Genomic DNA, 19,856 nt, shown 5'->3' with positions numbered 1-19,856 from the left:
TTTTGTTGTTACGCTCAACCGTAAGCAAAAGAACAGTCGGCAAATTTGAACGAAGGACAGAGATAAGTGTGAGTGGTTGAGCAGGTTTTTTCATCTCTCCCTTTCTCTCTACTATCTTTGCGTCGCAGTTCCGTGCTCACTTTTCGTAATGCAAAGTGTGAGAGACTTTTACAACGGTTTGAGAGCGAAACAAATGCAATTTGAGTGGCTCGATCGGCTCTCTTTGCTTCACTTTAAAGATCCGGCCACATTGCGGGTTAAAAAAATTTTAGCTCTCAACGACGTCGGTCGGGTGTGCGTTTCTGTCGAGTGCGCGCGCGTCAAGATAAAGTACTAACTACACCAACGTAGCCTTTTGCAGTGTACGGATTGTTTACTGTTTCTGCAAGCAGGTTACTACACGGTGCGAAACCATTTCACAGTTCGCAGTTGGAATTGTTTTTGTTTGTGTACCTCAACTGGCCCAGTGATTTTAAGCGAAAGAAAACCAGGAGGCAAGTAGTGTGTTTGTGTTTTTGTTTTCTAAATCTCAAGCAATGAAATACAAATGCAGGGTGTACAATTTCTTACAAAAAATAATTGTTTGAAGCCAATCGGGAAAGCAATCATTAGCTTTAGTGAGGAACGAAATGTGTCACAAATTTGGTGTATTTGAGAACAGTGCATATTTTGTAGAAATGATTCAACCACGGCTTGTGAACTCCATGCGAACGTTGTGAAATCAACCTGTCGTTTAACGCTGCCCGAGCTGTACCAGTCTTACCAACAACAATCACCGGTGATCGTATCGCATTCTTCCCCAGTACGCCAGCAACCAGTAACCTCGGGTGCAATCGCACCGCAGTGTGCAACGTTCGTGCGTGCACGTGAGCACAAGTGTCTTGACATGGTGCATACGATTTTGATGTTTCGTTGTTGTTGTTGTTGTACGTTTCCTGCTGATCTTCACTTGCGAGCATTTTGTTGTGTTGTTGCTGCTGCTGCTGTTGCTGCTGCTGCTGTTGCTGCTGCCGTAGCACGAGCTGGGTCGACTGGTGTGCGTAGCGATCGAGCTGTCCGGACTTGCGGTTGCGTGTGCGTGTGGGTAAACAAAACGTTCTTGGCCCCAGTGTGAGTGTTGGTGGTGTAGCGTATACGCAACGCGACATGGTTGAGCTGGAAGCTGAGGTTGAACGAAATGTGTTGCTGTGTGCGTACGTACGTGTGTGCCTTTGTGCGGATGTGTGTGAAGGAGAATTGCGTTTTTGGTGGTGTGTCGACTTTATTGTTATGTTCTTCATCCGACCGTCAGCGATCACGAGGGTGTACAATTTGTTTTCATTTATTTTTCAGCAGCATCTCTTGGGATGCAGTGCGGTTTGGATTAGAGAGACTGTGTGTGTGTGTGCGTTGATGCACCGCAATGGAATGCATTATTTATTGGTTTAAATTGAGCCGGGTTGAAAGCCTAGGCAGTCTTTGATGTACAAATTGACGTTTAGCGAGAGCTTCTTTAAAGTTGATTTCTTGCTTATTGTTTGTTTTTCTATAAAATTGTCATTCGATTTAGCTTTATGAAAAATTAAACAAAGTTCCTTGTGAAACACGATACCTTCGCAACAACTTCAAGCAGTAGATGCCGTGCCGGCCACGTTTGTTCGATCGCAAACACACACCTGCCAAAACGGGGAGCATACAGTGAAACGAACTCAGATGATCAAACAGTATCAAAACCAAAGCAAATTCAAGCTTACCACAAGAGGCAATAAAAAAAACTACCCCAATAACATTGTGATTTCTTTTCCGTTCGATCAGCAACCTGATAATGGAGTGTTTTGTTGGCCTCACCGCTGCTCACGTGCTACGATGAGTAGAGTAATAATAAGCAGCAATGTGAAATGTTGAGAAGGAAACCCCACAGCAAAGTAACATACTTGCAATCAAAACAATTTCAAGTCTATCTTCCATTGTGTTTTGTTTTGGGTTTGGTTGTTGTTGTTGTTTTTTTTTGCGCTGAAGAATGGAAAACAATTTGCCCCAAAAATGATTGCCGGCCATAAAAGCGAGCGTATTTGAGCGCGATCGTTTCTAGCGATTGTGGAAAAGTGGAGTGTCAATTGCGCCAGCTTTCCCCAAATAATCCAACGCAAAAAAAAACATAAAAAATTGATACTACAGCAGGATGTGCAGAAGAATTAATAATTTATTTTTTTTTCTTCAATTAGTGCAAAACAACAGGTTTGGGGTGCAACCCAGGTGCATTCAGTCTGCCGTAGGACCTTTCGTTGCACCGAGTGCATGTGGTGTGTATGCAAATAAAAAAATTGAAGAAAAGCGAATGAAAAGTGCACCTGGAAACAGCTCGCTATCATTGCGAAACGCCTTATTGAGCGTAATTGAGTGAGTGTTTGTGTGCGGTTTGCAAGTGTATTCAATCATCAAGAGAAGAATAATTCATCGTCTCTGTAGCATCGTTCTGTTCGAGTGAGAACCAAAAATTACCGAAAAAGTGTGTGTTTTTGTGTGTGAATAAAATCGATCTACAACCGATCTCCCATCAGGGAGATGGCAATTAAGTAAAGTGAAATAAATAAAAAAAAAATACAAAGAAAGTGTAGACATCCCACCTAACGATAACTGACCCTCCCCTTCCCACAAGGGGGGTGGGAACATCCATCACAATGCATCGTGTAATGCAGCCGATGCAGTGTACGATCGCCTAAACCGGGGGCGCGAGAAGGTTTTCGAACCTTGCTCTCTGGAGTGTCTCCGCGTGTGTCTGTGTGACCTTGCATCTTTCAAACATCGCAAAAAAGTGATTGAAAATCGAAAATCTTTCTCACCGCAGTGGAATGGAATTAAATAACGCGCGCGCGAATTAAAGCAAAAAAAATAGAGAGTGGAAATTTGCGCCGTGAATTTTGTGCTATTTTTTTGTTTTCAAAGGTGAATGTGTGCGTAAGAGAAGGTGTTTTTTGGTTTGTGTGTCCCTTCTCTTGATTCCCTGCCTGTCGGTGTGGATGTGTGTTTTCGGTTTCTGTTTGTGATTCATCCTTTTGCGACAGATCGTTAAAGAAATAATTTCAGTAAACATGGGCAGCCGCAACATCGAGTGTCGTAAATTTTCGCCGAACATCTTCAACAAGAGCAAATGCACGCACTGTTTCCGCCAGCGGGAGGAGCATAGTGCCGCCGCCCTGGAATGCAATCGGGTAAGTTTAGGTTCATTTTTTGTTGTTGTTTTTTTTTGTCTCTTCGTTTGTCCCTTCGGTACTTCCAAATCCCCAAAATCTGTGGCGTGCAGTTGCAGGGGTTTGTCTTTTGGGCGCATTTGTCGTTTGCTTTTACTGTGTGTGTGGGTGTGGACCGGTGGGTAGGTGTGGTTGGTTGCACATATGCAGATGCATATTTGCGGCAGCCGTTGTAGCTGTTGTTCGCAGCTGCTGGAAGGTGTGGGAATGCATTGCAAATGCAGATTTCGTTTGCTGTTTTTTTTCTGGGGAACTCAGGAAAAACCCCATTTTATGTTTGCGACGAAACGACTCGATTAATGAGAATTTATTTTGTTCACGTTCAACTTTGAAACCGTCCCGTAATTTCAACGATAGACGGGCCGAACAAGTTAGTGATAAGAGTTATCTTTCTTGTGGCGCTTTGCCGTGGTTCATTTTAATCCACGTCATTTATCACAAAAGCGCATCGCATTTGGTATCGCATTGCAAGCGGCACAGTGCTCCCGAAAACTGACTCTATAAACCCCCTAAAAGTGGTGAATAGCACCACGTCCCCCCCCCCCCCCACCACGTACGCCCTATTGGTTGTGGGCGAATGATTAGGCAATTGATTTATGGCCGATTGAAACCAGCTCGCCCAGATGATTGCCATCTGGTGTCGGCGTGTCTCCCCATCCATATTTTGAGCCCTTTCCATGTTTGGGAACAACTGCATTACGAAATGCGTTCTCTTCGGTACAGCACACACGCATGATGTCATCTCGGTGCTGGGGGATGTTGTAACTTCACAAAATTTAATTATAATTTTGTTCATAAATTATTGCTTCATTCCACACGTCGTTTTCACGCTTGTGGCCGGGTTTGCGACGTGCCACAACGTCCCACGACCTCGACGTATGCACGTATTCCTGTTTTAAGGGCGGCTACCCTTCAAAAATCGTACTTCCACAAACCGAGAAGAACATTATTTGCTGCACATAATTGGTTGACCGACGATGCGGCCAGAACACGTCCGCCAAAGACCGGGGGAACGGGCGGATGTTATTGAAATTGTTAACGATCGAGTACACACGGCACTGCGGTTGCACGAGTGCCAAAACGAGATTGGGTTGGGTGACCCATGGCACACAGATTGGTGACTGTGAGATTATTTCGCGAGGTTCTGCTGGCGGAGCAAACTGTACGTACGCGGATGTATGTAATCGGGACGTGCGCGCGTGATATTCCAACAGTTCCACCATCCAACACTGCCTGCCTTGTTGCATGGTGGAGAAATTCTTTTGCATCGCTAGGGCTCGGTGATCGGTGACCCGCGATCTTATTCGAGTAGGGACGCGCCTTACTGACCGATCTTTTGCTTTCGTTCACCTTTGCCAGTGTTGCCCGTAGGAATGGTTTGAGTACCCCGAAAGGGAGCTCGGGTAAGGTCAGAAGGTTGTGAATTCACATCGCGATCGAGTGTGGAAAGGATCGGCTCGACCGGCCCGGTAGTGTGTGCGCAGAACGCTGACATGTCCAAAGCGCCGAGATGTCAGGGCCATGGAGCAGACTGGCCAGCTGACCTCGATGCGCCAGCACTGGAAAATATGCTTCACAGCACACTCCACACGCTCTGTGGATTGATCTTGAGACGCTCTCAAAGGCAAGCCAGTCACCACTCTGGACAACGTGAAGGAGCACCCAGGAGATCCGGCAGGGCCTGGTTGAAGCATAATTTATGCAAAAAACAGCTTCCAAAACTCTCCTCCTGGGACAAACTGAAAAACCTCCCCAAAACTGCTTGACCGAAACCAATCGATGGGCGGGGAAAGAAATTGGAAGACAACGTCGATGACCACACCACCACATACGGGCGCACTGTGGTCGCTGTTACAAATATAACAGTCACTCTTGGGAAGAAAAGAAAAACACAGCGCGTAACACCGAACTCGAGACGAGCGAGAGCACTTTGGACCTAAGATGTTTTGTTGAACCGTTCAAGGCTTCGGGGCTGGCTGGTTCGAGAGCTAGCGGGACACCGCATTTTGGGACGTTACGTTTTCCGATCTCTTTCGGTGTTGGTTCTTTGCTCCGCGAATTCTCGAACGGCGACAACGTGTGGTACAGGTGTGTCGGGTTTGGAGCTGGGTGCTTGTTTTGAAGATATTTTCGGCAACGGAGAATCACCAACGAATTCTCTTTACCTCACTCACAACCGAACAGCAAGATCGGTTTCGGCAACATGTTGACGAAGTCGCACCGACGCCACGCAGTTGCGTGCAGCTTTGGGAGATGCTGTGTGCCCCAGAGGAAGTTTGAAGTTGCTGGAGGTGAATTCTTGAGCGTTTGGAATGATTTCGGGAATGAGATGAGCAATGTACACAAGTGGTCTATTCCGACAATGATAATAGGCACTTTTGAAGATGTTGGAAATATTGTGTTGTATACTAAGAAGGTCCAAGTTTCCCACTTCTGATTAGGGACTGTTAAACCCGAATATCTTGCCTAGGCGATGCTGTAGCTTACCAATGTCTGACCCCAAAATCCCTTTCGCCTTGTATCAGGGGGAGTCTGTGTCTCCCGATGTGGGTCTCACACACTGATGCCCTAATAACGTTGCCATATTCACTCGCACACAAGCTCTGTCGGGTCACTACGCGGAGATCTAGGCGCTGGAGGCAAACATCGGTAACCTGCTTTCGGATTCGAGAATGGTACGGCACCGATTTTAGTTTCTCTCATCTATCCATCTATTCGTTTATTCTACACCCTAGCTCGCACCGGAAACCGGCCTAATAACGGTGATCGTCACCGGTTACGTTTATCACCTAAAAGTAACCAATCGAACCCACCGAAGACCACTGCAGCGAAGTACCTAATTCGCTCGGTCCGGCTGTGGCTCGCGGTTCGTGATGATGATGGAGGAAGCTGATGAAATCGAGTGAACTTGAGACCTCGCGTTCGCTTGCGTCGGCTGATATTGCCCGGGTTGGGTGTCACGGGTGGTGCAGTGTATGGTGTGAAATGGCGTGCGCTCGCCGCTTACCGTTCACGGTCGAGGCAAAAGGCACACCGTGTGGCACCGAATGGCAGGAAAGTTGAACCCGCCACACTTATACACACACTTCCTATTGCTCACTCACATGTGCGCGCGTGGCCAGAAAAATTGATGGAATGTTGCGATCGATCGAGTTGGAGGCAAAACCAAAAGGGTCACAGCATCACCACCACCGCAACGGTTGCTGCCGTGCTGCAAGGGTCTCGAACCTAGGGCCAATGCTTTTAAAGCGTCGAATGTTGTGCTACACGTGTTGAAGTTTCGTGTGGGAAGGGAATTCCAAAACCGATTCGATTTGGATCGCGCGCAATCGCACAACTGGGGAGCTGGTTGGGATATTGCACCGGTTGGCGATTGTTCGCTGTCCCGCTGCTGGGTAAGCTGGCGAGTTGCTAGAGACATAAAAGTCGTTGTTTTAGTGCACCGATCGAGTGGTGCAGTTGCGAAAGCTAATCGAGGTCTCGTACCGGTCGCATAAGCCGCAATGACACAGACTTTTGAACTTCTCCGAAAGAATGTGGTGTGAAATAGTTCCATTACAAATTTTGGGTCCATTTTTTCTTTCGTTTGAGTTTCAACTGTGCAGCTAACAATATAATGTAAAGCTCCAAGCCGTGGATGTAAAACTTGCGAGATGTTTACGTCTGCATCTTGATTATTCTTTACGTTTTCCGTTTCGTTACTCAATTAACGTTCGCTTGCCACTTTGGGTTCGATCGCAACTGACGTTTTTTGTGTGTTTCTTTTATTTGAGCTGCACACCTTTTCCAATTTACAACACTCCCTATTGCGTCCTTTCGGTTGCTTTTGGGCGGCATCGATTCAAGAACGCAAACGCAAAAAAGACTCTCAAACAAGCATTAAAACAAACCACCTTGTCGGCGGCAGTTCGCCTCAAACGCCCAGAAGCCCACGGGTGTTCGGGCGCTTCTTGGGCGCAAATGGCTTTAACCAAAATGGGAAAGGTAAATAAGTGAAAAAAGCCAGCATCCAGATACTCCGTTTAGCTTGCTCCATACCACCCTCTGGTCAAGCGCGAAAGGGTTGAAAGCAGCCTTTTCAACAGCTGTTAATTTTTCAATTTCCGCAACGCGTTGCGAAGAACAAAAGCCTGGCAAAGGAAATAAAACAAAGCTCAAGTCCAACTGCTGTTTTTGTGCAAACAGAAAAGAAGGGTTTCCTTCACCGAAAGCACCGGCCATAAAAAGGGCATGCGTGCGTTGTTCTGTGCAATGAACCAGCGCGTATTCGTATCAAACTGTTCAACCGAAAAAACGCATTTCCTCATCGAATAATGATGGAATAGCGCGGTTTTGCGCGGCATTGCCAAAACCCGATCAATGGAACATTTCATCGCACGTTCGTTCACCGCGAGTGACCCTCAAAGACACCGACACCCCGCGGACCCCGGGCATTCCGGAAGCGGAAAGTACGAGCGGCAAGCCACGGACTGCTTTCCCCGATCGGCGCAAGTTCGCGAAACTGACCGCATCGGAATGCGCGTGGCCACGGTGCGAATATTTCCGCCGATATAAAATTGTGTGTTTTTGCCTTCGTCTTTTTCCTGGTGCTTAGTTCCTGTGTGTGTGTGTGTGCGTGAATGCTGGCTTCCTTTAACGGCCTGTCGTTACGACTGCTCTGTGTGTCTACACGTTCACGGGAACGCTGCGGGTTGTTTCACTTTCATTGCGAATATGTGCTGCTCCCTGTGGCAGCCCTCCCTTCCCTGGACTGCCGTTTAAGCTTGGTGCCGCGGGTTTTTTGCTTTTATTATTGCACGGCAAAACATTTTTTATGGGATTTTCTAATTATTGGCACGCAGCTCGCTGTGGTCGGCATTAGATTTTTGCTTTTGCTTTCACGTAGAAAGTGCTCGGTCGTCGTTTTTCAGCGCGATATTGTCGTCAATACCTATTTGTTTTGGTTAGTCTCGGGCCACGGGAGGAGTGATGACGAGCGCTTCGACAAGTCACGATGAGCTTTTGATGATGAGCGGCCTAAAGATAATCGTGCTATCGTGCCTGTAGGTGTTGATTGCTTTCTCTACTCTTTTTCGGCCTGCCCTGTCGATCGTTTGCCGTTTTTATGAATTAATTTCGCTGATTCGTGGATTAAAGGATGTTGTCATTTGTTTCCAAAATTCATGTTCTCGAAATGTATTTCAGTACGTACTTATCAGCATCAGTATTGCTGAAATTTATGAAAAACAATGCCAGTAAAAGCATTTAAACAATTCCAAATCGAATCGTTAACTATCAGCCTTTATGCACTGCGTCCGCTTGTGCCACAACAACAACCACTTTTGCATGATTCGATTAACCTTGATTTCACATGCAACCTGCACGGTTTTGTGCGTAGGCATGCGGTCCCTCCTTTCTCGCTCCAGAGCATAACCCAGCAACCCATCTCCAGCTGCTCGGAGTTCGCAAGCCAGTACACTACCCGCGATCGATGGGAGCAATGAACTGTCTACCGCGAGGGAAAGATGCACACCAAAAGGGAAAGGTACTGGTGGCGTCTCGGCACACAAAGCATACGCACATGTAAGCGGGCGGCACACACGTAGACACGTGGCCAGGAGCCATTGACTGCCATCGGAGCGCGCTCCGTCATCATCTCTTCGCCCTCACGACACCGTTGGAATGTGATTGTTGTTCTTCGGTCAAAAATGCCTCTTAAGCCGCTTCTCCCTGCCGTGATGATGTGTTTTTGATGGGGCAACGCTTTCTGCGTGTGTATGTGTGTGTGCGCTCTTTTCTTGAATGCTTTTTTTCAAATGGTTGAGCATAGGTGTTTTTCGCCCTTCTCTTCCTTGCGCCACCAACAGCTTCAACCGAACCAGGTATTGAACTGATCGTTAAAAATATGTTTCTATCCGTTCGGTTTCGATTTGCTTCGTACGTAGGTTAGTGTCGTCTTCTTTTTTTTTTGTATGCGCCGTTTAAAATGAAAGAGAAAGTTCAATTCCCCATTGTGTGTGCAGCGTGCGGAGGTAGAAGTGTCTAACTGACGTGTGGTAAAGAGTGCGCAAAATCGGACGGAAAATGAGTCAAGAGCATCGTGTTCCACCGTGGAGTGATGCGTGAGTAATTATTCGGCTGCGGGCGTTTGCGCCATCCTGGTTGTCTATCGGGGTGGATGACGGTTGGGCAAAAGAATTTTTATTGCCGACGCATCCGGGCGCCGTCAGTCTAGCAAGATTGGCATTTCAGTTGATTTGATTGTGATTTTGTCGAATGAATGTTTCTGCAATAATTCAACTAGGCATGTTTTACTAAGATTTCGTTTGAATTTTTAAGATGATTTTTGTCGGAAATGTGTTAGGTAAAACTTAATGAACATAATTATTTGTGGAAAACGACGAATACGAAACAAAAAATATAGAAATGAAGCCATATAAGTAAACAATTTAGGTATTGATTGGCAGTGAACAGTTGTTCGACTTGTACGCTCAAGCACTAATCCGCCACGATAGTTTCCTCATAGAACATTCTGTTGCCCTTGAACTTGTCAAATATTAGAGATATGGCACTAAATTAGGAGTGCTTTTATGTCTTCCGTCCTTTTTTCCGGTTCAAACAACCAACAGAACAACGCTTCTATTCGTCACACTTCTCTCCGCCCTCCAAAATACACAGCGACTAGCCGAACTTACCCTTAAAAGAAACTAAACATCCACCTCACCCTCTCGTAAATTTCGTTAGACAAAGTTTGAGTCACTGCAGCGCGGTTTATCTGAAGTCTGCGGAGAGCTTTCCGGCAAACTGGAGACCCTCGTTCATCGGGTTGTTTCCGTCTTAAGAAACGCTTCCCCATATTGGCGTACGCAGGCGCACAAGCACCACGGAACAAACGTGACCTTATGGGATCTATTTTCGGTGCGCAGTTATTTAATTAGCGTTATCTGCCTTTACGCGCTAGATAATCCTTATCTAGCCCACACAGCCGAAGGCGGTGCAAACGGAATGACTGGGCGGTGGTGGGTTGATGTCGTTTGTGGCTCTGCTGTGTGGCCGGTTCTGATGTCTCTATAAGCGTGAGCGACGGACCGATTCATATGCAGGGCGATGTACTGGCCTCCGCGCGAGACAATAGGTGCGTGTGTGTATGTGAGCAGGCTGCCGCGGGTTGTATGTCCTTCGCGCAGGGAAGCAACGACCGATGCAGCGGCGATGGTATGAAGTTGTCTTGTAAAAATGGTTACACGGAGGGCACCGATAGGGCTTCTTTGAGCTACCCGGCACAGGCGTCAGAGGGTGCCAGAGCGGTAAACATGAAGCGGAGTTGGCAGCGTTTTGAGGGACTACGATAAGGCCCTCGCCTACGCTTCCTCCAAAGGTCGTGCGGCTATTAAAATTGAGTTTTCAATTATTCACACGCAGCTGGCAATGGTTCTTGCTTACAGTTGGTGAACAATGAGGAAAATTATTCCTATTTTTTTAACGTCGCCTTATTGAAGTTGGTGCCGTGACTAGGATGCATGTACGAAATTGTAACCACAACCTTGTTTTCCACTGCGGCTTAATTGAGATAATGATAGCTAGAATGTTCCTTTTATAGTCTCACATGATCATCAAATGGTAGAAATACATCCGACACCCATTATCCACGCAAAACCTAGACCCAGTGTTGTGCGAGCAAATTGTGGGCACACAAAACGGCGACCAGACACACTGCTGGAAGGGACACTGCACTCACAAGCCACGCTACGAATGTGTCGTGATCGGCAACAATTTACAGGGGAATTTGTTCCCGTCTGGCCAGGTTGACACATTCTTCACCCTTTCGCAGACCACCCCTTCACCTCCCCATTGCGTCGAACGTCTTTTGGATCGACGCTTCCAGGGCAGGTTCTTCGAGCAGCGACCAGCGTGTGCAGCAAGTTGTCCCTGCATCGCCATAGTCAAATTATAATAAATCGTCTTCACTTCACACCTGATCATGTGCACTTTTGCACACACATCCATACATCGAGGAAACGGCTGGAAAGGCAAAGTGAATGGATGCTGGGACTGGAAGCGAATGGGTGCTACAAAACGAAGATATCTCTTGCGTTCGTGCGAAGCGTCTCGCCTGGGTGTGAGGGTTGCCTAGATCAGAAGACCTCTTTGGTGCATGCGCACCGACGAGGAGCCACTCTAGATCCTGCGTTCGATTGGTGAAGAGACGACGTGTGCTTATGATGAAATAGGATACTTTGTGGCTTCCTTAATGTCGCGCTTCGTACAAAGGCAGAGTGGGGTTGAGGCGTTGCGGCCTCCCAGTGCACTTTTCGCACTTCGCATCTTGGGTGTGCATCGATGGCACGATCTCTCCTGCGCGGGACACGCATGAGCGGTAGAGTAACACTAAACCAGATTAGCTACCTTCGATAGTGACAGCACTGCCTCACACATGCATTCTCGCCGGTTTTCTCACTCGTGGCCCGGCTGCCAAGGCTTCATCTTCCGTATGGCCTTTCCATTTTCCCTTTCCTCCTCGTGGCCGCCAAACAAAGCTTTCGATCGATGTTCGATTTCATTCGGAGCGAGGGAGTGGTGTGTGTGTGTGTCGCCAGCCGATGCCGCCCCTGTTGGTGTGACCAACAACTTTTCTTCACTTGCAACTACCTACCACCGCGGATAAAGAATGGAATGTGGCTCCAAAAGGGGTGAAGAAACAAGACACACGATGCGGTTTCACGCCGGCTTCGATGCGTTTGCGTTTTTTCCAGTTTCGTTGCTGCCTTCAATGTAACCGATTCAATTGGAAGACGAATGTGTGTACACATACACACACTCTCGTACGTATCGCCCAGAATTGACCAGATGATGCTGCCCTTTCCGAATGCTTTCCCAGCGCGAAACATAGAAGACAAATGAATGTGCACAAATGTGAACAACAATTGTCGATAATCATCCATCGCCCGGGCGCACAGGTACCAAGCAGCAGCAGCAGCCACCACCGCCGCCGCCCGGTGGGATTAAGGCCCGGGCTGACTCACCCGGGCTGGTATCGGGCCCGGTTTTCGCGTCACACAAGGCGCCACAACACTTACCCACTCCGTTAAGCGTAGCGCGGGAAAAAGGTAGAAAGCAGCACCCGGAGGGGAGGATGAGGTGAGATTGCGATGATTTCAACTGATGGAACGCGCACAAGATGAACATTTACGACTAGCGCGGCCAGAGCAAGGCACTGACAATCGCAACAACCGGCGCGCAACGTCTCAACGGCCTGTCGTGGAAGCGTGGTGGAAATTTGTTGAAGATTAATCATCTTTCACGTAGCAACTGGCTCTTTCACTGCCTCTTTCGAGAGTAGTAGCTTTTTATTTGAAGTGTTTTTGTGTGTGTGTTATTTTGTTCTCTCTCTCTTTCTTTCTTGTTGTGCCAGGTTTAATTTTTATCTGCCACATTTGCTATTGTGTTTGCGATCGATCTGCGACGATGGTCCGATCGCTACACACCTTTCCATTTCTTTTGGCCAATGTTTTTTTTTTCTTTTTTTTTGGGTCATTGCAGTATTGTCAACGTGTTTGTATTACATAGAAAGTGAGTGAAGCATTGGTTTACACTTGTTCAGCTTGCTTTTAATGGTTGGATTGATGTGTAGATGTTTTCTTTTAAATAATTTACGTCATTTTTCATTTACTCGTCACTGTTATCAACATTATGAAAGTGACAAATAGTGCCATTCTTCGCTGGGGGTACTTTTAACCACCTTCGGTGCCCTTCAATCCAACTGTAATTCCATCCATTGGCGCCTCGTGTTTCAGCCGGTACTGGTGCGTCCTGTCCTTAATTATTTCTTTAATTTTATTGCAACACGCCTCGGGTGTTAATGTTCCTGAGATGGACCCGATAAGACGCGGTTTGATATCGCGATCTCGGTCGGAGCGTCGCTGTCTTTGCCGCCGTCACATGATAGTTTTATCGCTGGCGCGTTGATCTTTCCTCGCTGTGTTATCTCGTGTTTTGCCGTAGGTGGTGAGACATTTGCTCTACACTATCGCGCACCTGCAAGTGGTCGGAATTGCGTAGTCGCCGTGATTTACTCTCCGCAAAAGGGGTATCGTTTACGACTGGGCTTCACGAGGGCTTTTATAAGGGTCGGATAGATTTATGGATGGTGTGTGGTAATCTAATTACTGCCCTGCTAGAAAATACCGACCCGTAAGGAGTGGTAATTAGGAGTGGAAGAGATAGTGTCTATTTGTTTGAGTAACCCTGTTTGGTAGAGTATTTGTAACGGAATTACATTTTAAAAAGGTACAACAATAAAATGGCAAAAAAATGGTGAATCAATTTGTTGTTTTCATAAAAAATAATGCATCTTCAAAAATTATGTACATCGTAATGCACTGGTCTCCATACACTGTTATTATGACTGTTTACGGCGTTGTGCCCTCGGCACAGACAAAAAGGTGAAATGCACTTAGAGAAGAAAAAAAAAACCGAAACGCTCAGTGCAGCGGAACTACACATAAAAGCATTCACTCCAAAATAAATCCTCACATAAATGTAACATTTTTGTTGGCCACCTCACCCTATGTTCACACGTTCACCGCACGTGGTGCAGGGTCGTTGTTTTTTCCCTATGCCTCTACCATCACTGTAGTTCACCTCAAAGCACACGCAGGCCGCGCCACCTGTGCCAGCGTGTGGTGTGTTTGCTGTACCCGCTTTCGACAACACTTCCGCTCGCGAAACACCGGCACAGGGGGCACAGATGGGGAGTTGAGTTAAACCGTGTTAACAAGGTGAATTATAAGCATAACCACCCAGCAAAACAAGTAATTACTTAACTCTTATTAAGTTTAATATTGCATTAATTGGTGCAATTAAAAGAAACAAAGCAACAACAACAACATCAACGGCAAGGTCTGTTTGCTGATTGGAGGTCGAGGGTGAAAGAGGAGAATGGGGTACGGTTAAAACTCAAGTGGTTGGCGATTTGCTGCACGGGATGTAAAAATGCCCGAAAAAATGGAAGGGAAACAAAAAGAGCAGATCATGTACGCCAGCGTTGACCCCCGGAGGAAACAATTGATCCAAGGGGGAAGCGAGTGGAGCATGGCAAAGCATGGAAATCAACACTCAAACAGCCGGAGTTGGAGGTGCAAGGCACCCCATGTTTGAAAGGGGTAGCACATAACAACAACAAACATAACACGCAGAATAAGAATTTATGTTTTATTTTCTTCTGTTTTCTTTTTTATCTTAGTTTTTACCTTCGTTTCAACAATTTTACCAATGGTGTAAAGGAATGAAACATTCTTTTTCTCATTTTTCGGTTGGCACACACGCCTTCACTTCCCTGCACCGCTACCGATCGGAACAAAAAGCTTCGTTTAATCAGAATAATTCACCCAAAATCACCCCTGCCGGCACTTCTGGCGGGCACGGGCTCTCGGGCAGCACACAATCATATCGATCGAAACTGGAGGGGGTGAAAAATTTATCAATTGCACCTTAACACGATAATAACTTTATTCGAAATAATTTCGTTCGGTCGGCAGTTTACGCACGTTTTACGCAATCGACGGACCGCAATGGGCCCGCTTTCCCGATCGTACTTGGGAAAAGGGAGCAACAAGAGAATGAAACGGCACACAGTAGACCAGCGTAGATCCTTTTTTGAGCGGGCAAATGTGTTTGCCGGCAAAATCGGTTTACCCAGCCACATTCTATAATGTGTGTATAGAGGGGGAAGGTTGAAGCTTTTTACAAACTCCACACTCCCTTTCCGTAGCTGTTGCTTCCCAGTCCTCGAGAGCTTCTTGCGATCGTACGATCAAGAGCGGAACATATGTTTTGGGCTCGGACAGTTTGTACAGGGTTTACAGGGCTTCTCCACCGTGGCGGCAGCGTGGAGCGTTTCACCCGGGATACCGAAAGGTGTCAGGTCAATGGTGAAGAATGCATCATGCTGTCGGAACGTGTTCTGGTCGCGCACTTCCAAAATCGAAAAATAAGGAAGAGTGACGAGGGGGGTGGATGGCACTTATGCGAAGGCAGTGGAGCTTAACTTTTTACACTTTTTTTCTTGTTGTTGTTGCGGTTCTGTGCTTCATTTTGACTGCGATCGGAGCTGTTTTTCGGCGGGATTGGGGGGGAGGTTTCACAAAAGGCCTATGCGGCAATAGGGTTTGTGCGCTGTGTAAGGGTCTCGATGTGAAGGGCAAACTACTCCACTCACCCATGTACGTATGTGTGTTGGAGCCTAGAACACGCGCGTTTTATTTTTGCGCTCATGCTACTCCAACAAATAAAAGAGGTGTGTATTGGAGGTAGAGAAGCATTAATAGGGTCCTTAAGCCTAGCTTTTGGTCGAGAATCACCGATCGCTTCTTCGGCATCGGCGCGTCATCCGCACGATCACTGAGAAGGAATGTTGCTCCACTGAACTAGGTTTGGAGCTCGTGTGCACACACACACACGTAAATACACCCGGCATAAAGGGGGAAGGTTTGGCTTGGTATTCGGTTGTTCATGGTCAAGATACGCGAGCGTATGGGGGACGCACCGAAAGAAAGGCACTCCAAAAGCGAAGTCAAACCGGCCGGCAACACAAGGTGAAAGAATGAGCAAAAGCTGGTACCGGCATGTGGTAAGGGTGGAGGCCGTTCTTGGCCACAAGCAGCAGCCCCTCTCGGGTTGATGGAAAGCAGCTCGCTTGCAGCCCGATGGAACGATTCTCGCCACTGGCCAGTTTGTACACGGGCAGACGGGTTTTGTGCGGTGGCGAGGGCAAAACAGGCGGTACAATTAGTTCTCGTGTGGGCTCGCCACGGATCCCGGGCCCCGTGTTCTGGAGCGGCGACTGTGGAGAGGCAGCTTGGCTTCTGCCCTTTCTGGGGGAGAGCAAAAGAGCGTAGAAATAACATCAACCCAACATGACTGTTTCATCCCGTGTGTTCGTGGATGCTTCATATGATCACGATGACGACGAAGATGATGGCGGCGATGGTGTAAGAGATGATGGTGCTCTTCGGATGGGAACAAGACAGAAAGAAAGAGAGAAAGAGAGATACATTCAGTGGACGATATACCTCAGAAAGAGTGCCCTCACGGAGAAGACCATGCGTTGTGGATGGTCCTTTCTCAATGTAGAGTGTTGGAAATTCGTGAACGCATGCATTTCGCTGCAAAAAAACCCCGTGGTGCATTCTTGGTGCAAGGCGATCTTGCTTGGTGTAACGCGCGGCAGGAAGTTGACATTCTTTCGTGTTTGAACTTCTGTCGCCAGAAGAAAGATGTGTGGAGAAAGGTAAACATTTTGTGTACACGCTAGCAGATGTCTTTAGGCTGCCGGAACACCGGAAACGTTTCGATAGTTGAGAATGGGAGCAGTTGGAGAAATTCTAGAAGACATCTTTCTACTTCTGCTCTTTCTCTTGTGGCTTTCAAATCGTAACAATTGTGCGCTCATTCTTGAGTAGGGCAAATTATCAATTACTTGTGTGCTGGTGGTAAATAAGATATAATATGGTTAATAACACCGATGGCAGTAATGCTGGCAATCATGAAACTCCGGTGCTAATAAAGTATGATCACAAGCATCCAGCGGAGGTCCGCACAGGGCAGAACCTCGTCAGAACCTACTTTATGTGTCATGTCTTTCCATGACCGAGAGGCCTTCCCATCACCAACTCCTCTATCGTACTCTATCCGTACTCTCTCTCTCTCTCTCTCTCTCTCTCTCTCTCTCTCTCTCTCTCTCTCTCTCTCTCTGTTAACTTTACTCTCTTCTTCTGGTGGTGCTGATATAGCATAAAATTTAATGACCAACCGTCGGACACACCCGGAGGGCATAACATTGTCTTCCATCGCTCTGCTGCAGGGCATCGTCGGGATAATTTTTCCTCCTCGCAGACGGCCTCCGTATCTTCTCGATCGCCTAGAACGATACGATCGTATCACAAACACTCACAAACACACACACACACACACATACACGGACATCTTTCACTGGTTAAAATATCCCTTCCACTCATGACGGGGTACTTGGACGATGCGAGGAGCGCGAGTCATTGTTGAACGATTTGCACCCTGCGGGTGCATCTACCACGGCTCGACGCTGCTTGCGGGAAATGCATCAATCGCCCCCCCCCCTCGATCAGTGCGTGATCGTAGCGAAGATCGTGCGACCTAAAGGTGGGAGCATTAACGGCCTGTGTGCGCTGACCAAACGGGACGCCACTGACGCGGACTTCGGAGCGTTTCAGAATGGTCCTGCGAGAGTAACAAGAGCATCATGTCCATCAAATTATTGTGATTGGAACTGGTTTGCTCTAGATAGGTTGTGATCTGCGTGCCCGGGACCGGATGGAAATAGGATAAAGCATCACACGAAATGCGTTCCCGTTTGGGTCTCGTCTATGGCTAATAAGGGACAAGATTGTAAAGTGTGTTCTGAGGAGACGACAGTGCCTGTAGCTCCAATGTCCATTGCTACATTCTAATTCTACTACTCCAACTCCACCAAAAATTCCACACGACAAGACAAGAAAAACCGCCGTTAGACGATCAATACATTGGGGGATTCTGTTTCGTCAGTCACAAACCATTTCTCCCTCATCCCGCTCGTGGCATGGTAGAACAGGCCAGGTGTCAAATCCGTAGCAAATTAAGCCATATCGAGAGCGGTGCCTTGTTCGATGGTGTGCAATTTCATCGTATCTGTACGGGGTTGCGGGAGTCGAGAGCGGATGAACGTGTTGGGATTTACGATTTGGTGCCTAGTCCGATGGTGTGTAATCCTACAACTTAATCGGACAGAGCCGTGCGGCCCAGAACCCCCAAAACAAGACAATCCAGGGAAGCGTCCCCCTTGAGGACGGAGTGACAAATCAAAGAGCAGCAATGTAAGGTGGCGATGGCTAGTTTTTCGTCGTCCCCATCTTCTCGTTCGCTTGCTTTTCTGGCTGGGTTCGGAAATGCCGTCCGCAGAACATCTACCACGCTTCCCGACTTGACTATGTACGGAGATGTGTTCGCATTCAGGTCTGGAAGATTTGCCCGGACAGAGCGTGTGTGTGTGCGAGCGTGCGAGAGTGCGAAGAAGAAAATTGACACATTACTAAATGATCGCTTTGCAGTAACGGGACTCGCGGCTTGAGTTTGGGAAGGCAATCGCAAAGGTTGACTGGCCGAGTAGTCTTTCCAACGCAACGGCGACGCGACTGTTCCAGCTGCTGCTGATGGTGATGATCCACAACCACAGTGTTGCTAGTGTTGTCCGACATGCTGCCAACCTAAACGCAACACAGGCCAAAGAACCGGTCCACGATCGGTTTTCTTCTAGCGTGCCCAGTTTTGGGCACATAGTAGGATGGGGTAAACGATGTTTCCCTGTCCCCTCAGCTTACCTCCCATTTGTGTGGTACGAGTGCGCAAACCAGGCCTCCGGAACGTTTCGTTGCTTCATCGTTCAGAATAAAAACGCCTAGACTGTTGGTGGACAAGGCCTATTAGATCCGGCGAGGTTAAAGCGAACGAAGAAAGTTTAAAGTAAAAATGCAAGCTCGGATCATGGTCTTGAAGAGGAAAATTTAAATTTCTTTCTAATTTATGATTTCATTATGCAGCGTGTGGTAGGACGGTACGATCTGCCTGCTAACGATCAGATCATATCTTCAGTCGATCGTCTGCGTTTGAGGAGTATGACGTCCCCCAAGGCTGAGCAGCAATAAGCTCTTTTTTCGGACTGAGTCCCATTTCCAGTTCCTTTCGGATGTAGTGTCTATGATTTGTTGCATCACAAGATCTCTTCTTTGCGCAGGCTTTTTCTTCGCCCTTTAACTCGATCTACTACCTGCACTTGGAAGTGCGTTGTCAGCTCTTTCCCAACTGTTGAAGTCCCACACACGTACAGGGCACTCTGTATTCGCTGGTGGGAAATTAATTCCGCGTTGAAGGCTTAAGGTAATAAATAACTTAATGTCACCGGGATTCTTCTTCCACTGCCCGGTGCAATGAAGATTACGCGCGTTGTCGACGATACTTGGGCACCAAAAATGAAGTTGTCGCCGGTCGTGCAGCACACCAATTTGCACTCCAGAGATGTACTGAGAGGGGGAGAGAAAGAGTGTAGTCACAAAGGTAGAGGAGTAATTTGTCGCTTTTCTAGCAGGTGAAAGCATGTGTGTTGGGGTGTTTGACAAACGAACAAACGAAAATCTACGGTTGATGGTAGGTATATCTGAGTCTAAGTGGGAAAGCTTTCTGTTACTGGAACCAGCAGCAGAATTGGTTACCCAAGGGAGGGAACGTACTTGTTCGGTACTGGAAAAACAAATTAATTCCAATTGATCAGAGCAAATTGTTTGTCCGAATGTGGGGTGTTCACTGAGGGCGTGCAGAGGAGTTGGACCCACTCCCGGGCAAGGGAGCTATCCATCCACCGCACAAACAAACCGTAGGTTCTCCAGCGTCCAGCGAGATCTCCCTGATCGAGAATGCGGCTCTAATTATTTCTCTTCCTCGGACGGGGGATCGTAGTGCAGAACCAGCCCGGCTTCGATTTATTGAACGCGAATATACAATTGTTGATCTCGGCGACGACGACGACCTACACACGCATTCCTGCCGGGTGATCGGTGAGGGTGTGGGTTCTTGTAGTGCGTT

At 47.5% G+C, this 19,856-nt stretch overlaps 1 protein-coding gene across 9 annotated transcripts in view; it reads left to right on the top strand.

Annotated features, from left to right (window-relative positions):
* The first annotated feature begins 276 nt into the window (after positions 1-276).
* The window catches only part of LOC121595923 (protein outspread), a 199,856-nt gene continuing 180,276 nt past the window's right edge, over positions 277-19,856 (top strand). For 8 of the 9 annotated variants that reach the window (XM_041920384.1, XM_041920381.1, XM_041920380.1 and 5 more), the window contains exons 1-2: positions 277-403; positions 2,205-3,191. In XM_041920384.1, the coding sequence (XP_041776318.1) occupies positions 3,072-3,191 (120 nt within the window). In that variant the 5' untranslated portion in view covers positions 277-403; positions 2,205-3,071. Of the gene's footprint in view, positions 404-517; positions 1,081-2,204; positions 3,192-19,856 lie in introns of those variants that run through there. The other variant, XM_041920377.1, reaches the window with a different exon arrangement.

The sequence above is a fragment of the Anopheles merus genome, chromosome 3R (genome assembly GCF_017562075.2).
Source record: "Anopheles merus strain MAF chromosome 3R, AmerM5.1, whole genome shotgun sequence".
Taxonomy (NCBI): Eukaryota; Metazoa; Arthropoda; class Insecta; order Diptera; family Culicidae; genus Anopheles; species Anopheles merus.
Note: the sequence above shows the minus strand (reverse complement) of the source record. Positions and strands in the feature narration are given on the sequence as shown.